General features: G+C 40.2%; 1 protein-coding gene across 2 annotated transcripts in view; it reads left to right on the top strand.

The window, feature by feature from the left end:
• The window catches only part of DNAH6 (dynein axonemal heavy chain 6), a 325,727-nt gene that overhangs the window by 198,021 nt on the left and 106,722 nt on the right, over nt 1–20,984 (top strand). For both annotated transcript variants that reach the window (XM_024242264.2, XM_054547993.1), the window contains 8 exons: nt 695–956; nt 2,092–2,215; nt 2,713–2,909; nt 4,658–4,861; nt 5,603–5,728; nt 8,393–8,557; nt 10,858–10,925; nt 13,481–13,661. In XM_024242264.2, the coding sequence (XP_024098032.2) occupies nt 695–956; nt 2,092–2,215; nt 2,713–2,909; nt 4,658–4,861; nt 5,603–5,728; nt 8,393–8,557; nt 10,858–10,925; nt 13,481–13,661 (1,327 nt within the window). The remainder of the gene's footprint in view (nt 1–694; nt 957–2,091; nt 2,216–2,712; nt 2,910–4,657; nt 4,862–5,602; nt 5,729–8,392; nt 8,558–10,857; nt 10,926–13,480; nt 13,662–20,984) is intronic.

Raw genomic sequence — 20,984 nt, 5'->3', positions numbered from 1 at the left:
TAGTTTTTAAACTTTCTTTAGTGATACAAACTTTTTTTCATAAAATTATGTTGTAATGAACCTTTCTATGTAAAACTAGGCAAAGGGCTCAGAGCACCACATCACCACCAGGCTTCCAGGAGACAGGTTGGAGAGGTTCCCACTGACCCTTAAACTGGTACCTCAGTAGGACCCAGAGAGCTCTGCAGAGCACAAATAGAGAGCTGTGGGCAGAAGGGACTGAGAATCGTTGAACATTTTTTATCTAATCAGATTTTCATGGTAGAAAGATCAATCTGGCAAAAGTTCAGAAGAACAAAGTTCAAAGAGACATAAAGCCCAGTTAGAAAGCAATTGTAGTGTCCTGGCAGGTGATTTTAAGGGTGGGAACTATGATAAAGGAGGTAAAATGTGAGTGCCTGCGGCATTTTAAAAATAAAACTATTGTTTCTATAATGCCTTACATTTCTAAAACTGTGATTTTGTAATTCTTTCTCTACCAAAGCTGGGTCGCATGGAACCTTAGTCACCCATTTTCTTTTCACCCCCTGAATTAATTGTGGTGCACCTAACTACCAATTACTAAAATTATAGTACCAAGATTAAAATTACCCACTTATTGGTATAATATCATAATGTTCTCAAAGAAATACATTTCTTTTGTTCTTATATTACTTCATTTCAGTGCCATTAATATATCATGTCTGTCTTTCAGGCCTGATTGGCCATCAGCAAAGCAACTTCTTGGTGACTCTAACTTTCTAAAAAGGCTTTTAGAATATGATAAGGAGAACATAAAGCCTCAGATATTGGCAAAGCTTCAAAAGTATATTAATAATCCCGATTTTGTGCCTGAAAAAGTGGAGAAAGTGTCCAAAGCATGTAAATCTATGTGCATGTGGGTAAGAGCTATGGATTTGTACTCTCGAGTGGTCAAGGTCGTCGAACCAAAAAGACAAAAGCTCCGTGCCGCACAGGTACGTTTTCTGAATTGTGATATTTTATAGAATTGAAGGCCATGATCGCCAGTCATTTCAAGTTCTCTGTATAATGTTACTGTGGTCCTACGCAATATAGACAGTGACAAAACTCTTGGAAATTAGCTTTTGTTTTAAACAAGAGCTGGCAATTTTTTTTCAGAAATTGCCTCTGAAATCAGCCTTCTTTCAGCATAAGAGGAACATGAGTTCCTCAGTATATTCATCTGAAAAAAAGGGAATTAATCTCTTTTTTTTAAGGTACTTTTTAGCTCAAGCATCTGATGGTCTGTATTTCCATTTGCTAAATACTTTCATGCTTGATGGTGTCATCTGAGGTTTTAGAACCAGCTTAACCCTGTATTGGATGTGAGGCCCTTCATCTTTACAAGAAGAAAAAAGAATGATCATTTACTGAAAGAACTGTGGCTATAGAGCAGGGGTTGGCAAACTTCTTCCATGAAGACCCATAGAATAAATATTTTATGCATTGCAGGCTATATGGTCTCTGTGGCAAGCACTCAGCTCTGCTGTTGCAGCACAGAAACAGTCATTGACAATACATAGATGAATAAGCATGACTATGTTCCAATATAACTTTATTTATTGACACTGGAGTTCAAATTTCACACAATTATCACATTTCATGAAATATTATTCTTTTAAAGATTTTTTTCTAATTATTTAAAAATGTAAAAACCATTCTTAACTTACAGACTGTACAAAAACAGGCAGCAGGCTAGATTTGACCTGCAGGCCATAGTGTGCCGACCTCTGATGTGGAGAACTAGTTAGGAAATATTAGTTTCCACTATGGCATGAATATTTAATTTGTTGCATCATTTAATATTAATAATCCATTATGATACCTAATTCATCCCAAATGCTCGGTACACCTGTTTCTCTATTATGATTTATTTTGTTGGGCTTCATTATTGATTTTGTTTTGTTTCATTTACTTCTGTTCTTGTATTTTACTCTAATTTATATTTGTTTTAACTTTATGTATCACATCAAAGTCTTTTTGGACATGAAAAGAGGAACATATATAAAATTTTTTTTAGATCTGTATTATTAATGGGCAAATTCAGCCTTTTTTTGGCCCTGTTCTTAAACAGTTGCTTGATTTTATTAGGCTGAACTTGACATTACCATGGCTACTCTGAGAGAAAAGCAAGCATTACTAAGACAAGTAGAAGATCAAATACAGGCCTTACAAGATGAATATGACAAAAGTGTAAATGAAAAAGAAAGCCTGGGTAAGTAACTCATAAAATTTACATTAGCCAGGAAATGCCTGATTTTCAGAAGTAGGAAGAAGTTTTTGGCAATCGGGTTTCAGCTCTTATCCAATGTGTAGAATGTATTTTCATTAGCCTCCTAGGCTCAAATAAGAACTCATGTGTTTTATATATTCAACATCCTGTACCTGAACAAGCCTTACTGGAGCATGTTACATTAAAACACAAAACAGTATGTGAATTTGATCCAGAAGCTAAATACTACAAAGATACAGAAACCACTGTCTTCAACCAGAGTAATAGAGTATCAAAAAAGAGTTTTCAATATGGAAAAGGCAAACTTAGACTTGGTTCTGAAATGGGAATTAATGCTGAATTGGTGTAAGGTTTCACAGAGATGTATTGACATCATTAGCTAAATAATGCTATTCTGCTATAAAAAACAGGTAAATAAGCTTTTAATACTTTATGAAAATAATTAATAGTATAATCTGATTTTCTTAAAATTTTTCTAGCAAAGACCATGGCCCTGACAAAAGCACGTCTAGTACGTGCTGGAAAGCTGACGGCAGCATTAGAAGATGAGCAGGTTCGATGGGAAGAAAGCATACAGAAGTTTGAGGAAGAAATATCAAATATCACTGGGAACGTGTTCATAGCAGCAGCTTGTGTGGCCTACTATGGGGCTTTCACAGCCCAGTACAGGCAGTCAGTGAGTAACCCTGCTTTCTGTAAGGAGGGGTAAGAAGCAGCTGAAACTGGAGCCGGAGGTGGTTCATTTTTCTGAGTTCAGATGAATGCTCTCCACTGTAGAGGTTCTTCATGGTAGAATTTCTTGATATATTTCACAGCCCTTCACTCCCCCATCAGCCAGTGATGGTCTACCCCTAGGCTTTCCTTAACACGTTCCTCCCTTTCCTTCTCCTGTCTTAGAAAGCTATTCATCATTTACACAGCTCAAAAACCTGGGGGAAGGAAAAGAGACAGTGAGTCCCCTACCCTTATGATCACAAGTGGCATGTAAAGCCAGCCTGGATGAGATGTTCTCAATTGGTGAAACTGCAACAGAGGGCCAAGCAAAAGAAAGGAGCAGGCAGGACCAGGAGGAATCTGTGCTTCCTTAGGCTTTTATCTCTATAAGAAAGAAAGCCTCAGCCAGGTGTGGTGGCTCATGCCTATAATCCCAGCACTTTGGAAGGGCAAGGCGGGTGGATCACCTGAGGTCAGGAGTTCAAGAGCAGCCTGGCCAACACTGTGAAACCTCGTCTCTACTAAAAAAAAATACAAAAATTAGCTGGGCGTGGGGGCGGGTGCCTGTGATCCCAGCTACTGGGGAGGCTGAGGCTGGAGAATTGCCTGAACCCAGGAAGCAGAGGTTGCTGTGAGTGGAGATCGCGCCATTGCACTCCAGCCTGGGCAGCAAGAGCAAAACTCTGAAGAAAGAAAGAAGGAAGGAAGGAAGGAAGGAAGGAGAGAAGGAAAGAAAGAAAGAAAAAGAGGGAGGGAGGGAGGGAAGAAGGAGGGGAGGGAGGGAGCGAGGGAAGAAGGAAGGGAGGGAGGGAGGGAAAGAAAGGAAGAAAGAAAGAAGGAAAGAAAGAAAGAAGGAGGAAGGAAGGAAGAAAGGAAGGAAGGAGGGAAGGAGGAAGGAAGGAGGGAAGGAGGAAGGAAGGAAGGAAAGAAAGAGGGAAGGAAGGAAGGAAAGAAGGAAGGAAGGAAAGAAAGGAAGGAAGGAAGGAAAGGGAGAGAGAGGAGAGAAAGAAAGAAAGAGAGAAAGAAAGAGCCTTTCATTTATCAGAGAATAAAAGTTTCATCTACATGCATTTTCCAGGAAATGAAATTATTTGAAAGAATTTTACAGTCATTTTTTTGAAATGTCTTCCTAAAAATGTTTACCCTTGTCCTTGAGTTATAAAACCTGATATAGTACTCTCATATAGACTCTCCAGGAGCTCTAAGCTCTTAGGGTGCCATATTTCTCACTGGGGCCAATTGTGCTTTTTGGGGACAGACAGCTCTCTCTCCTGCATGACTGCACCACTCATTGAAGGAGGTCATATGCCAACATCCCTTTCCCTCATCTACTGATTTCTTGTACACCCTCAGTCATTGTGATAACCCGAAACTTCTCCATATGCTTTCAGACTCTCCCAACAGGGAAAATACAAACCTGGTTGAAAACCACTGCGACAACCCAGTCATTTACACATGAGACAACTGAGGTCCAAATAGAGGGAATGATGTTTCCAAAGTCACATCTAACTAATGGTATAGTTAGAGTACCTAGGCCTCCTGATTTTGGTCTACTTCCTGTGTCCCATGCTCTGATGCCAGCACATCTGTGGAGACTGGAAGGGCTTAGCTCTTCAGCCACTGACTTACCACTGCCCACCACATTTTGCATGTGCCCTCGTTTACTGAGTGTTCCTGACTCTACTCAAGTAAGCTTTCCCCCTTCTACAGCTTATAGAGTGTTGGATCCAGGACTGTCAGTCTCTGGAGATCCCAATCGATCCTTCCTTCAGTCTCATTAACATTCTTGGAGATCCCTACGAGATACGGCAGTGGAACACTGATGGGCTGCCCCGTGACTTGATATCAACAGAAAATGGCATTTTGGTTACTCAAGGCAGAAGATGGCCTTTGATGATTGATCCCCAAGATCAGGTGTGTAGCAAATGCTTAAGAGAGTGGCTTTTGGTTCTGCTTAATGTTGAGTTAGCTATTAAAAATTATAAAAGTGGGCTTCAATGTACTTGGAGATTTAGATTTAACATACATGGAGATTTAGACCCAGAAGAGAGTGTTAAAGTCCTATAGTCCAAGTCCCTCATTTTGTGGATGAGAAAGTAAGAAAGGAAGAATTGAAGTGCTCCCATACTTGATTTTGATTGATTTTGTTTAGGGGAATAACCATTCATTTTTTGTTTTCTGTGAAGGCAGAAATCCACAGATCTTCATTATTCTGTAGTCCTTGTTCCTAAAAGGTCTGAGGAATGAGAGTGAAGTCAGGGTATGATCAAATTTTAGGGCAAGCCTGACTGGAATTTACAGTTGACAGCATCCCATTTTCTGACTCCCTAAGTTCGTGGATCAGGTTACACTAAATAGGATTTGGAAGAAGGAGCGACTGGGGAAGCAAGGGAGACCAACATGAATACCATAAGCATGAACTCTGTTCCCAGATGACTCTTTTCTTTATTTCTTCCACATCTAAACAAAGAGAAGAGTCCTAAACATTGGGCTTAAAAGATGTCTTTATTGTCGGAGGGCGGGGCAGTATAGTTTATATATTTCAAATTTGTTTCTAGATTGAATAACATTTCCACACTTTCTTCTAAAGCTTTCACTTTCTAGCCGTTTATTATGCTCTGAAGCAAATGTTCTGCTCTGTGCTTTTCCAAACAGGCAAACCGTTGGATAAGGAACAAGGAAAGCAAAAATGGTTTAAAGATCATTAAGCTTACAGATAGTAATTTCTTACGAATACTCGAGAATTCAATCCGACTTGGTTTACCTGTCTTACTGGAAGAGGTTTGATTTTCACTTCCTTTTCTCATGTTAATTCCCAACTTTCAAATCATATCTGGAATCCTATATAGGCCACATCTCCATCATGCTAAAGACACCAGTCAACTCCATTTTCAAATTGGTCAAACCAGTTCCTCTTCTCCTTAGACAATACATTATCAATTGCAAGAGGGGTGGGAGGGAGGACCTGTGGACTTTCAGACATTGTTTTAGTGTTAAGAGGGCTGGCCTCTGTTTCCTGACACTGCTGTTTCACAGGCCTCATTGTGGCCCTTGATGGTGAGCTGCCCTGAAAATTCATAACAGTAGTGCAGTCAGGATTATATACATACAGTAATGATGTGAAGCCAGTAAAATATTCTAGTGGGTATAAACATTATTTTTTACTTGGGCATAAGTCAGAATTGGATTGAGTGAATTAGATAAGAATGAACTTTTGTTAAAAAAAAAAAAAAAGAAGAAGAAGAAGAAGGGAGGGCAGTGTTGTTTGTTGAGTCTAGGTGCTCCATTTCTTTGGCTATCATTGCAAGAATGGATGTTTTTTAAAATTGTTCCCTCGTTCAAACATTATTTGAGAACCAGTGGCAAAAAATGTAGATGTGGTTTCTGTCCTCAATAGCTTACAATTGAGGTGGGGACAGAGATAGTAAACAGGGAAAGAAAGAAGAAATGAGAGAGAGGGAGGGGAAGAAACTTGTGATCAGAGGTTTGAAAGGGTAAAGAGGGGGCTGGGATAGTCACCAATGGATAGGTCACCAAGACTGGTCTGACTTAGATATGTGGATAAAGGGAGTAATTTAAGCTGTGACCTATGTGATGAGCTCAGCCATATGCCAGGCTTAGAGAGAAGGGCTTCCCAAGCAAAGGGAACAGCACAAAGGCCCTGGGCACAAAAGAGATTGGTTAATGATCATGGTTTATTTTCCTATAAGTAATAAAAGAACGAGCGAGCCAAAACATGGGCTGTGAGTTGAGTCTCAGTTTAATCGTGCCTAGAAGTATCACTGCTTCATCAGAAAGAAAGAAAGCTCAAAAAGACCATGGACCAGGGCAGTTTAGCTGCAGCACCTGCATGATGACTAGGAATTGTAATTAATATGTTAGCATTAACTAATATTTATTGCGTGTTCACTCCATGCCAGACTCTGTTCTCAGTATTTTATGTATATTAACTCATCAATCCTCACTGCCCCATCACAAGATAGTTACTATTGTTATTCCATTTTGTCAATGAGGAAACTGAGGAGTGGAAGGGTCACCACATAAACTATCCAAGCAGCCTTGCCTGCCTAGGAAATCCACAAGTTACACTATTCCCCACTCAAGCCACAAAGAGCACAAGGGGCCTCAGTGTGACCAAGCTTGGCCTTGACCAACACGAGGGTGATTCTGTAATGGATCCCAGTCACAGGAGAGAGTGAAGTCTCCAGAAAACTTTGGCACAGGTATTTTAGCTCCAAACTGGACTCCTGAACTCAGGTTTACTTCGTGACACGGGAGATCCTGAGGGACTTTCCTCTTTCATGGCAGCGGACAAAAGGTTTTCTGTGATGTTCTGCCTCTGGACAGAAGAGTGTTTTAACTGTAGCAGAGTGCTCTTGGGAGAGGGGGTGGGCCCTTGTCAGGGCCCCAGCCAGGAACAGGACACTCTGACCAGTCCTCCCCAACTCTCTGTGTCTTGGGGTCATCAGCATTATACACCTAGCTGCTTTCTCTAGGGTGGTGTATTCAAACTTTGTCTCCACCCATTTATGGGTATGGAATCAGCTTAGACCATCTCAATCAACATTTTCAAGTGAAATAAAATTTTTTAAACCCAAAATTATATTGAATAAAGGTAAATTTTATCTCATAAACTTTTGTTTGAAGAATTTACATGTGTGGGTAAATTACAATGTGAAATGGATTTGTTAAAATGGATGACAGTCAAATTTTGAAAGCCCCTAGGCCATGGGACCCCATCACATACGTCCTGACATAAAGATGTTTCTGATGGGATCCCTGGGCAATGTCTCCATGCCCACATTCCTACCAACAGTCAGATTCGCTTTGAGGAAAAAGGCATAACTATCATGTAGAATAGGGGTTCATAGACTTTTTCTGTAGAGAGCCAGGGAGTAAATATTTCATTTTTTGCAGGCGTCATGCAGTCTCTGTGCATGTTCTTCCTTGTTTTGTTTTGGTTTAGTGTTTTTTTGTTTGTATGTTTTTACAACCCTTAAAAAAGGTAAAAGCCATTCGTAGCTCAAGAGTCATAGAAAAATGGCCACATGGGGCCAGATTTGGCCTACAGGCTGTCATTTGCCAATCCCTGGTTTTAAACAACCATGAAAATGAACAGATCTTCATTTGTGTGGAGCCTGAAGTCCAACCTACAATGACTTAATCTACCCAGCTTCTCTCTTCTTCTCATGGAAATGAATAGTGTGTAAGATTGATCTAAATAGATATATTGTCTTCAGATGCTCTTATTTCCTTAGATTGCTAATAAAATGCTCACTGGAAAATAGGTACTGTTAGAGGTGGTGTGAGGATGTTAATAAATATCCATCAGATCACTGGAAAATTATTCATTCACAGTACATTTTGAGGCCTAAGGAATTTTGTGAAGTTGATGCTATCCATTTTAATTGCTTCTTTTTGTATTGTCCTGTTTTAATTTTTAAGCTTAAAGAAACCTTGGATCCAGCACTAGAACCCATTCTTTTGAAACAAAATTTTATCAGTGGTGGCCGACTACTCATCCGTCTTGGAGATTCAGACATTGATTATGACAAAAACTTTAGGTTCTATATGACAACCAAAATGCCAAATCCCCACTATCTGCCTGAGGTATGAACTACTGGTCTGGAATTCCCAACTTAACTGGATTATTATTGTGTAATGAATCTCTGAAGTTTGATGGGCTCCTACCCAGAGGGAAAGCTCTCCCCCATTCTCCCCTGTCTCCTGTACACTCCCCTTTCTTCCACCATCTTCCATTCTTGCTTCTCTTCTGAGCTTTGATTCTGATTCCAATCACCCTTGTCATCACCATCTAGTTAGGCTGCAAGCCCCTACCCACTGGGGCCCAGGCCGATGCTCTGTCTCGCCCCACTGCACACCTCTCCAGTGCCCTTGCCATCTCCCTCCTGGTCCACAGCCACTCCTCCTAAACACAGGGCATCCCCCTTTTAAACTCTCTCTTTCTTCCATCAGCAAAGACTATTTTGTCCCTGTTATTATGACTAATAAATGAATCAGAGCTTAGTTGAGAGTCCATGGGGCTGGGGTTGGGGGGAGGAGGAGGTGTCATTATTTAAATGTGCAAATGCCCACAGCATATGTGCCCAAATAAGGAGGTCACCCATTTGAAAACTCTAGGAACAAGACAACACTAGAGAATCATGATCTAGAGGTCCAGTGTCTACACTTAGAGTTATGGGTGGTGGGGGTATATTGTCCCCTTCTCATGCTCTTAGATTCTTTGAGTGGAGCTGTGTGAGCTCCACTCCATACATATGTCCCTGAGACTCAGAAGACTCTAGAAGAACCCCTACTCTAGTACTACAGTGTCCAAGGTAGTTGCAACAGAAATGAAGACAGCTGGGACTCCATTGCCCCACCCACCAAGCTCCCACGGGACTCTCCCTGGCCACAACCCCCCTCACATGCCCAGGTGCTGCCCCAGCTCCAGGCACGTCTGTGCACTCTGCAGGCTCTTACCTAGGAAAGGAACTTGACCTCAGAACTTTACTTCTTCACCACCACAACCCTCCCAAAAATATCCTTAAATATACCATTCCAAAGAGTGTCATTTTCGTTTTAGCTGTTGAATTGCTTATAGCTGTCTGTCTTCACCAGATGTGTTCAGGTTGAATGAAATTGACACACTTCTTGAATAAGGTGGGGAAATATCATTGAAAGTTTAAGTTAGGATTTTCCTCGTCAGCCTCAAGGAGTTTAATTACACAGCCACTGCCGGGGCTCATGTTCCAAGTCCCATTTCAGAGTTTAGAAAAGTGACCAACATTACCAGAGGCTGGGAAGGAGAATGGAGGGGAGCAGGAAGGTAGGGATAGTTAATAGGGACAAAAATATAGTTAGATAGACTAAATAAGATTTAGTATATAATAGTGCAACAGGGTGACTACAGTCAACAATAATGTATTGTACATTTAAAAATAACTAAAAGAGCATAGTCAGAATGTTTTTAACTCAAAGACATGATAAATGCTTGAGGTGATGGATACCGCCCCCAAAAAAGAAGTGTGACCAACATGCCAACTTTCACTATTTGATTTTCACTTATTTAACTTTTGAGAGGGTGTAGTGCCCACAAGACCCAAGCCTAGCTCTGTAACGGGGGGCAAATTATCCCATTTCCAGGAACCTCAGGTCAATCATCTCTAAAAAGAGATCAATCCTACTTCAAGGATTTTGTAATATGGTAAATATTACAAAATTACAATATGTAATTTACCATATTACAAAATCCTTGAAGTACGATGCCATATGTTCATTCACACACTCTTGTTATACTTACTGGTTTTTGCTATTGACTTATCAAGTGATGTCAGAATACATTATAGTAATAATTTCTCATTAAAATGTTATTAGACAAAACATATAAAACTTTATTTGTTTATCAATAATAGCTTCTTTCAAGCAAAGGCACATTGTGTCATAAGTAACTAAGTGATTTTATTACCTCATTTAGTTCTCATGGCTACCCTATGAGTTTTTACTATAATTATCCAAATTTTTAAATACCAGAAACTAAAGCCCAGCACAGATGAGTGGCTCGTCCAAGATGACACAGTCACTAAAGGGTGCAGCTCACATTTGAACCCAAGCTATCAATTCCAAAATACTGCTTTTAATCCTTCGCTGGCTCACCTTTCCGTAAAACACAATGTAGGATTCTGTAACTGTGGTGTTTGAGGAGCAAGATTGTTACTCATACTGGCAGGGAAAAACATATGAGGATTTTATAAGCCACATTACACCTAAAGTATGTGTGGGAGTAGGTGTGTGTGCAATTAGACCTGAGATACATCCACCTGGGTAGTAATGAGCTGTGTTCTAATAAAGAAAGGTATTTTATTAGTTTGCACTTAAGCATTTTTATGCACTCTGTGCTTCTCTTCCAGGTATGCATTAAAGTTACCATTATCAATTTCACTGTAACAAAATCAGGTCTGGAGGATCAGTTGTTAAGGTAAAAAACCAGGGAGTTGAGGGGAGGGAAGTGGGTGTTGTGGGTTTCCTAAATATTTTGTTTAGAAATATTGACAAAGACAATTTTCTGCTGTGTAAGAGCACTACACATGAACCCTTAATCAAAAAAAATACAAGTAAGTGGCCAAGTTCTTTACCGTTTCCATAGCTGCTCAGAGCAGCTGATCTTGTCTACCGTCTTCTCAAGGATGTCAAGGATAGACCCTTAATTCCCCACCCCCACTGTTTGAACCAGGCTGGCAGCCCAACCCTGCCTCTTCCCTTCACTAGGATTTCCATCTTGAGCAAGTGAACGAAGTCAGTCTTTTTGTTGTTCCTAGAAATGCACTGGTCCATACCTGTGAAAAAGCAGCTTCTCCAAATATATTTGTTCCAGCTTCACTGGTCTTTAGGTGTTTTCTTAGTGTATTTAACTGTCCACTTCAAATATATGTGTGTGTATATATATGTATATATACATATATATATACATATATATGTGTGTGTGTGTGTGTATATATATATATACACACATACCCTTTCTTAGTATATTCTGTATGTGATTAAATCCCTATTTCCCAAATATTGGATTATGAGTTGTTAATATTAATCATCAGAATTAGCCAAGAGGTTCAGGAGACAAACTTTAAAAATATTTATTAAAATAATAACATTGATGTTGATTCAAAATTAATTTTATATTTAATATATATATTTAACCAACACATATATACACATATGTATGTATATAGGAATACCTACGTATGTATTTTTATTCACTCTAAAGAAACATAATTTAGACCCATGTTCAAAAGAAATATCCCTTATATTCAAGTCAAGATCATCCTGACTTAGCCATGTTGTCACTAATGAGCTTAAGTCTTATTTCTCTAGTTTGTTTTAGGAATTATTCTGCCAGCTGCTAACTTGCTTACCTTCCACTAGGTTAACTTCTTTCCAATTAAAGTTTATTTCAACATATTTTACGAATATATTCTAAGGACTTGGCTGAACACTTTGCATACCAGTTTATTCCTGTGCATAGTTAAGCTCAGCTGTGCCACTAAGCTCCCAGCATGTTAGGCTGCCTGGGACAAGAAGGAGAAGTGCCGTGATAAGAACACGAGAAATGCTGGGACTCAGTCGTGGTGTGCAGTATCTCTCTGCTATTTCTCCTAGATTGATGGCATTGAAAAGGGAAGCTAACAGCCCTTAGCCAGGGTGAGGATGGAGCTGGGTCTGCCTGTGTTCTGACAGGCCGTCACCTATTTCAGTTGCCCTCTGCTCTGCTGAGCTCCTGGACAGGCAGTGATACACATTGTGCTCAATTGCTCATTGCAATTTTCCTCAGATCCTCTCAATTTTGAACACCACAGTTCACCTCCCTGCCTCCTGGAGAATGCCAACCACAATGCCTTAGTCCTTCTGGGGCAGCACAAGGCCATTTTTCAACTTCAAGGAATTCCATTCAGCCACCCAGACTGTCCACCTCCTTCTGTCTTCTTTTCTATTTCCAGAAACTGTAACTCACCTCACAGACTTCCTTGGCAGGCTCTTTTGATTCTTAACTTGACTAATTTGATTAATGTTTCTCTCAAGCTGTTTCCTGAGCTCATCTTTATCTTAAAAATTCCTTAAACTACTGTCTTCTGAAAAACTTATTTAAACAATTGAATTTGAGGCTATGATTTTTAATATTCTTTATATAATAATTTCAAGGTGTCTGAATTCAGCATGTACATAACAAGTAAATAATGGGTTGTTACTTGAGGCAGCATACTAGTAACAATGCATGCTCTGAAGCCAGCAGACCCAGGTACAAGCCCAGCTTGGCCTCTCATAGCCATGTGATCTCAGGAAGTGACCCACTAGAGTCTGTTTGTTCATCTGCAAGCTGGGGGTGATAACCACAGTGCCCACCTTATGGGGGCCAAAGGATTAATAGATAATCCACATAAAACTCTTAGCAGGGTGCATTGCATAGAGTAGTGCTTAATAAAGATTAACTCTTGCAAATGGAGACTGGGAGCAAATTATGAAAGAACAAGTGAAGGGAGATATAAGTTCACCTGTTTATACATGGGTGAAGCTGGAGGTAAGGCTCGTTTCTCATATGCAATCAAAAATCATTTCATGGAGGTGGTGTGATTTCAGAATCTGCCATGTTGGTACAGAAAGAATATTCAAGGCGCCATAAATATTCCAGGCACCATTTTCATCTTGGCACAAGCAAGCGTTAGAGACAGAAATTGAATGATTAGAGAGATCAAGTATTAAGCAGGTCTTCCTAAGAGATGAGCAGAAGGTATGGGAACTTCAGTAGTATGTATCTCTAAAATACAAGATAAAGGATCAGAATTGACATGTAGTTGAGTCAGAAGCTATTGTGTAAACCCAGCAAAAAAGACGTGGTGTGTATTCAGATATGGCCATCAGCATTAATGCTCAACTAAATAGTATTCAGAATAAGAACGATTACAAACAGAGAAAGAAAAATAGAAGCAACTTTGAGGCACTGGCGGAGACGTAATTTAGGTATCTGAACTTTGGTTTTAGTGATGTGGTGCGACTTGAAAAACCCAGGTTGGAAGAACAAAGAATTAAGCTCATCGTGAGGATCAACACTGATAAAAACCAGTTGAAAACTATCGAAGAGAAAATCCTGAGAATGCTCTTTACCTCTGAAGGAAATATTCTGGACAATGAAGAACTTATTGACACACTCCAGGATTCAAAGGCAAGTAAAATATTTTTAGTATTTATGGAAAGTGTGTTACTTCAAAAGTTATAACTACAGCCTCTGAGGGTCCTGCAAGGGCTTTTAAAGCAAGACAGGGGCCACACTGGGCTTCCATGGACACACAGACGGGTGCCTGCCTGTCAGGGTTCCTTGCCAACCAAAGAAACTTAGAGAAACTGTAGACCACTGCTTCTCTTGTCTTGTCTGCATTTCTTAAATAAAACACATAAAGAACTGGGACAAGACACAAATTGAAAGGAACAAACACAACAAACTTTCTTTTTTTTTTAATATTTATTTTTAAACAGATAGGGTAAAACTATGTATATTCTTTCATAGCCAGTGTTTTTCTCTTCATAGTATATTGTTAAAATAATTTTATCTCGGACCGGGCACAGTGGCTCACAGCTATAGTCCCAGCACCTTGGGAGGCTGAGGCAGGCAGATCACGAGGTCAGGAGTTCAAGACCAGCCCGGCCAACACGGCAAAACCCCATCTCCACTAAAAACACAAAAATTCACCGGGCATGGTGGCACACATCTGTAGTCCCAGCTACTCGGAGGCTGAAGCAGAAGAACTGCCTGAACCCAGGAGACGGAGGTTTCAGTGAGCCAAGATAGTGCCATTGCACTCCAACCTGGGTGAGAGAGCGAAACTCTGTCTCAAAAAAAAGTATATATATATGTATATATGTATATAAAATGTGTATATATATACATATATATATAAATCTCAAAAATAAAAGATCATTTTTGAGATTATCATTTTAAAAGACAAGATAATGTTCAATTTAATGAATAATTTAATTATGACTATTGGACTTTTTGTAGATTGCACAGAGCATTCAAAACAAATGAAGGAAAATAAAAAATATGTATTAAATGTTATAAAATAAACATGATTTTGTTAATTCTTTTCTTCAAAAATATAGAACATATATATGTAAATACAGAATGTATTTCTTATTATGAGTCATGTTAAAAAATAGTTTAGAAGCTGTTGATTTGGATTTCCTTTTCAAATTTTGCAGGATAATTTTTTTTTTTTGACGGAGTCTCACTCTGTCACACAATCTGGAATGCAATGGCGTGATCTCGGCTCACTACAACCTCCACCTCCTAAGTCCAAGCAATTCTCCTCTCTCAGCCTCCTGAGTAGCTGGGACTACAGGCTCACACCACCATGCCCAGCTAACTTTTGCATCCTCAGCAGGGACAAGGCTTCGCCACACTGGTCAGGCTGGTCTTGAACTCCTGGCCTCAGGTGATCCACCCGCCTCAGCCCCCAAAGTGCCGGGACTACAGGCATGAGCCACTATGCCCAGCCTAAATTTCACAAGATAATAAATAACATTTTTAAGTATCATTGGGCACTTGTCTGCTTGTTTTCTTTTTTTTTTTTTAATTATTATTATACTTTAAGTTTTAGGGTACATGTGCACAATGTGCAGGTTAGTTACATATGGATACATGTGCCATGCTGGTGTGCTGCACCCATTAACTCGTCATTTAGCATTAGGTATATCTCCTAATGCTATCCCTCCCCACTCCCTCCACCCCACAACAGGCCCCAGTGTGTGATGTTCCCCTTCCTGTGTCCGTGTGTTCTCATTATTCAATTCCCATCTATGAGTGAGAACATGCGGTGTTTGGTTTTTTCTCCTTGCGATAGTTTACTGAGAATGATGATTTCCAATTTCATCCATGTCCCTACAAAGGACATGAACTCATCATTTTTATGGCTGCATAGTATTCCATGGTGTATATATGCCACATTTTCTTAATCCAATCTATCATTGTTGGACATTTGGGTTGGTTCCAAGTCTTTGCTATTGTGAATAGTGCTGCAATAAACATACGTGTGCATGTATCTTTATAGCAGCATGATTTATAGTCCTTTGGGTATATACCCAGTAATGGGATGGCTGGGTCAAATGGTATTTCTAGTTCTAGATCCCTGAGGAATCACCACACTGACTTCCACAAGGGTTGAACTAGTTTACAGTCCCACCAACAGTGTAAAAGTGTTCCTATTTCTCCACATCCTCTCCAGTGTTGTTTCCTGACTTTTTAATGATTGCCATTCTAACTGGTGTGAGATGGTATCTCATTGCGGTTTTGATTTGCATTTCTCTGATGGCCAGTGATTATGAGCATTTTTTCATGTGTCTTTTGGCTGCATAAATGTCTTCTTTTGAGAAGTGTCTGTTCATATCCTTTGCCCACTTTGTGATGGGGTTGTTTGTTTTTTTCTTGTAAATTTGTTTGAGTTCATTGTAGATTCTGGATATTAGCCCTTTGTCAGACGAGTAGGTTGCGAAAATTTTCTCCCATTCTGTAGGTTGCCTGTTCACTCTGATGGTAGTTTCTTTTGCTGTGCAGAAGCTCTTGAGTTTAATTAGATCCCATTTGTCAATTTTGGCTTTTGTTACCATTGCTTTTGGTGTTTTAGACATGAAGTCCTTGCCCATGCCTATGTCCTGAATGGTAATTCCTAGGTTTTCTTCTAGGGTTTTTATGGTTTTAGGTCTAACGTTTAAGTCTTTAATCCATCTTGAATTAATTTTCGTATAAGGCGTAAGGAAGGGATCCAGTTTCAGCTTTCTACATGTGGCTAGCCAGTTTTCCCAGCACCATTTATTAAATAGGGAATCCTTTCCCCATTGCTTGTTTTTCTCAGGTTTGTCAAAGATCAGATTGTTGTAGATATGTGGCATTATTTCTGAGGGCTCTGTTCTGTTCCATTGGTCTATATCTCTGTTTTGGTACCAGCACCATGCTGTTTTGGTTACTGTAGCCTTGTAGTATAGTTTGAAGTCAGGTAGCGTGATGCCTCCAGCTTTGTTCTTTTGGCTTAGGATTGACTTGGTGATGCGGGCTCTTTTTTGGTTCCATATGAACTTTAAAGTAGTTTTTTCCAACTCTGTGAAGAAAGTCATTGGTAGCTTGATGGGAATGGCATTGAATCTATAAATTACCTTGGGCAGTATGGCCATTTTCACAATATTGATTCTTCCTACCCATGAGAATGGAATGTTCTTCCATTTGTTTGTATCCTCTTTTATTTCATTGAGCAGTGGTTTGTAGTTCTCCTTGAAGAGGTCCTTCACGTCCCCTCTAAGTTGGATTCCTAGGTATTTTATTCTCTTTGAAGCAATTGTGAATGGGAGTTCACTCATGATTTGTCTCTCTGTTTGTCTGTTATTGGTGTATAAGAATGCTTGTGATTTTTGTACATTGATTTTGTATCCTGAGACTTTGCTGAAGTTGCTTATCAGCTTAAGGAGATTTGGGGCTGAGACAATGGGGTTTTCTAGATATACAATCATGTCATCTGCAAACAGGGACAATTTGACTTCCTCTTTTCCTAATTGAATACCCTTTATTTCCTTCTCCTGCCTAATTGCCCTGGCCAGAACTTCCAACACTATGTTGAATAGGAGTGGTGAGAGAGGGCATCCCTGTCTTATGCCAGTTTTCAAAGGGAATGCTTCCAGTTTTTGCCCATTCAGCATGATATTGGCTGTGGGTTTGTCATAGATAGCTCTTATTATTTTGAGATACGTCCCATCAATACCTAATTTATTGAGAGTTTTTAGCATGAAGGGTTGTTGAATTTTGTCAAAGGTCTTTTCTGCATCTATTGAGATAATCATGTGGTTTTTGTCTTTGGTTCTGTTTATATGCTGGATTACATTTATTGATTTGCATATATTGAACCAGCCTTGCATCCCAGGGATGAAGCCCACTTGATCATGGTGGATAAGCTTTTTGATGTGCTGCTGGATTCTGTTTGCCAGTATTTTATTGAGGATTTTTGCATCAATGTTCATCAAGGATATTGGTCTAAAATTCTCTTTTTTGGTTGTGTCTCTGCCAGGCTTTGGTATCAGGATGATGCTGGCCTCATAAAATGAGTTAGGGAGGATTCCCTCCTTTTCTATTGATAGGAATAGTTTCAGAAGGAATGGTACCAGCTCCTCCTTGTACCTCTGGTAGAATTTGGCTGTGAATCCATCTGGTCCTGGACTCTTTTTGGTTGGTAAGCTATTGATTATTGCCACAATTTCAGATCCTGTTATTGGTCTATTCAGAGATTCAACTTCTTCCTGGTTTAGTCTTGGGAGAGTGTATGTGTCGAGGAATTTATCCATTTCTTCCAGATTTTCTAGTTTATTTGCATAGAGGTGTTTGTAGTATTCTCTGATGGTAGTTTGTATTTCTGTGGGATCGGTGGTGATGTCCCCTTTATCATTTTTTATTGCATCTATTTGATTCTTCTCTCTTTTTTTCTTTATTAGTCTTGCTAGCGGTCTATCAATTTTGTTGATCCTTTCAAAAAACCAGCTCCTGGATTCATTAATTTTTTGAAGGGTTTTTTGTGTCTCTATTTCCTTCAGTTCTGCTCTGATTTTAGTTATTTCTTGCCTTCTGCTAGCTTTTGAATGTGTTTGCTCTTGCTTTTCTAGTTCTTTTAATTGTGATGTTAGGGTGTCAATTTTGGATCTTTCCTGCTTTCTCTTGTGGGCATTTAGTGCTATAAATTTCCCTCTACACACTGCTTTGAATGTGTCCCAGAGATTCTGGTATGTTGTGTCTTGCTTCTCATTGGTTTCAAAGAAAATCTTTATTTCTGCCTTCATTTCATTATGTACCCAGTAGTCATTCAGGAGCAGGTTGTTCAGTTTTCATGTAGTTGAGCGGTTTTGAGTGAGTTTCTTAATCCTGAGTTCTAGTTTGATTGCACTCTGGTCTGAGAGACAGTTTCTTATAATTTCTGTTCTTTTACATTTATTGAGGAGAGCTTTACTTCCAACTATGTGGTCAGTTTTGGAATAGGTGTGGTGTGGTGCTGAAAAAAATGTATATTCTGTTGATTTGGGGTGGAGAGTTCTGTAGATGTCTATTAGGTCCGCTTGGTGCAGAGCTGAGTTCAATTCCTGGGTATCCTTGTTAACTTTCTGTCTTGTTGATCTGTCTAATGTTGACAGTGGGGTGTTAAAGTGTCCCATTATTATTGTGTGGGAGTCTAAGTCTCTTTGTAGGTCACTCAGGACTTGCTTTATGAATCTGGGTGCTCCTGTATTGGATGCATATATATTTAGGATAGTTAGCTCTTCTTGTTGAATTGATCCCTTTATCATTATGTAATGGCCTTCCTTGTCTCTTTTGATCTTTGTTGGTTTAAAGTCTGTTTTATCAGAGACTAGGATTGCAACCCCTGCCTTTTTTTGTTTTCCATTTGCTTGGTAGATCTTCCTCCATCCTTTTATTTTGAGCCTATGTGTGTCTCTGCACATGAGATGGGTTTCCTGAATACAGCACACTGATGGGTCTTGACTCTTTATGCAATTTGCCAGTCTGTGTCTTTTAAATGGAGCATTTTGGCCATTTACATGTAAAGTTAATATTGTTATGTGTGAATTTGGTCCTGTCATTATGATGTTAGCTGGTTATTTTGCTCGTTAGTTGATGCAGTTTCTTCCTACTCTCGATGGTCTTTACATTTTGGCATGATTTTGCAGCGGCTGGTACCAGTTGTGCCTTTCCAGGTTTAGTGCTTCCCTCAGGAGCTCTTTTAGGGCAGGCCTGGTGGTGACAAAATCTTTCAGCATTTGCTTATCTGTAAAGTATTTTATTTCTCCTTCACTCATGAAGCTTAGTTTGGCTGGATATGAAATTCTGGGTTGAAAATTCTTTTCTTTAAGAATGTTGAATATTGGCCCCCACTCTCTTCTGCCTTGTAGAGTTTCTGCCGAGAGAGCCGCTGTTAGTCTGATGGGCTTCCCTTTGTGGGTAACCCGATCTTTCTCTCTGGCTGCCCTTAACATTTTTTCCTTCATTTCAACTTTGGTGAATCTGACAATTATGTGTCTTGGAGTTGCTCTTCTCGCAGAGTATCTTTATGGCGTTCTCTGTATTTCCTGAATCTGAATGTTGGCCTGCCTTGCTAGATTGGGGAAGTTCTCCTGGATAATATCCTGCAGAGTGTTTTCCAACTTGGTTCCATTCTCCCCGTCACTTTCAGGTACACTACTCAGACGCATATTTGGTCTTTTCACATAGTCCCATATTTCTTGGAGGCTTTGTTCGTTTCTTTTTATTCTTTTTTCTCTAAACTTCCCTTCTTGCTTCATTTCATTCATTTCATCTTCCATCACTGATACCCTTTCTTCCAGTTGATCGCATCAGCTCCCGAGGCTTCTGCATTTTTCACGTAGTTCTCGAGCCTTGGCTTTCAGCTCTATCAGCTCCTTTAAGCACTTCTCTATGTTGGCTATTCTAGTTATACATTCATCTAAAGTTTTTTCAAAGTTTTCAATTTCTTTGCCTTTGGTTTGAATTTCCTCCTGTAGCTCGGAGTAGTTTGATCGTCTGAAGCCTTCTTCTCTCAAGTCGTCAAAGTCATTCTCCGTCCAGCTTTGTTCCGTTGCTGGTGAGGAACTGTGTTCCTTTGAAGAAGGAGAGGTGCTCTGCTTTTTAGAGTTTCCAGTTTTTCTGCTCTGTTTTTTCCCCATCTTTGTGGTTTTATCTACTCTTGGTCTTTGATGATGGTGATGTACAGATGGGTTTTTGGTGTGTTTGTTAGTTTCTGTTTGTTAGTTTTCCTTCTAACAGACAGGACCCTCAGCTGCAGGTCTGTTGGAGTTTGCTAGAGGTCCACTCCAGACCCTGTTTGCCTGGGTATCAGCAGCGGTGTCTGCAGAACCGCGGATTTTCGTGATCCGCAAATGCTGCTGTCTGATCATTCCTCTGGAAGTTTTGTCTCAGAGGAGTACCCGGCCGTGTGAGGTGTCAGTCTGCCCCTACTTGGGGGTGCCTCCCAGTTAGGCTGCTTGGGGGTCAGGGGTCAGGGACCCACTTGAGGAGGCAGTCTGCCCGTTCTCAGATCTCCAGCTGCGTGCTGGGAGAACCACTGCTCTCCTCAAAGCTGTCAGACAGGGACATTTAAGTCTGCAGAGGTTACTGCTGTCTTTTTGTTTGTCTGTGTCCTGCCCCCAGAGGTGGAGCCTACAGAAGCAGGCAGGCCTCCTTGAGCTGTGGTGGGCTCCACCCAGTTGGAGCTTCTTTGTTTACCTAAGCGAGCCTGGGCAATGGCGGGCGCCCCTCCCCCAGCCTCACTGCCGCCTTGCAGTTTGATCTCAGACTGCTGTGCTAGCAATCAGCGAGACTCCGTGGTCATAGGACCCTCCGAGCCAGGTGCGGGATATAATCTCCTGGTGCACCGTTTCCTAAGCCCATCGGAAAAGCGCAGTATTCGTGTGGGAGTTGCCCGATTTTCCAGGTGCCATCTGTCACCCCTTTCCTTGAGCAGGAAAG

This window comes from Pongo abelii, chromosome 12 (genome assembly GCF_028885655.2).
Source record: "Pongo abelii isolate AG06213 chromosome 12, NHGRI_mPonAbe1-v2.0_pri, whole genome shotgun sequence".
NCBI lineage: Eukaryota > Metazoa > Chordata > Mammalia > Primates > Hominidae > Pongo > Pongo abelii.
The sequence above is the reverse complement of the archived record's forward strand: the minus strand, read 5'-3'. Positions and strand labels throughout refer to the sequence as shown.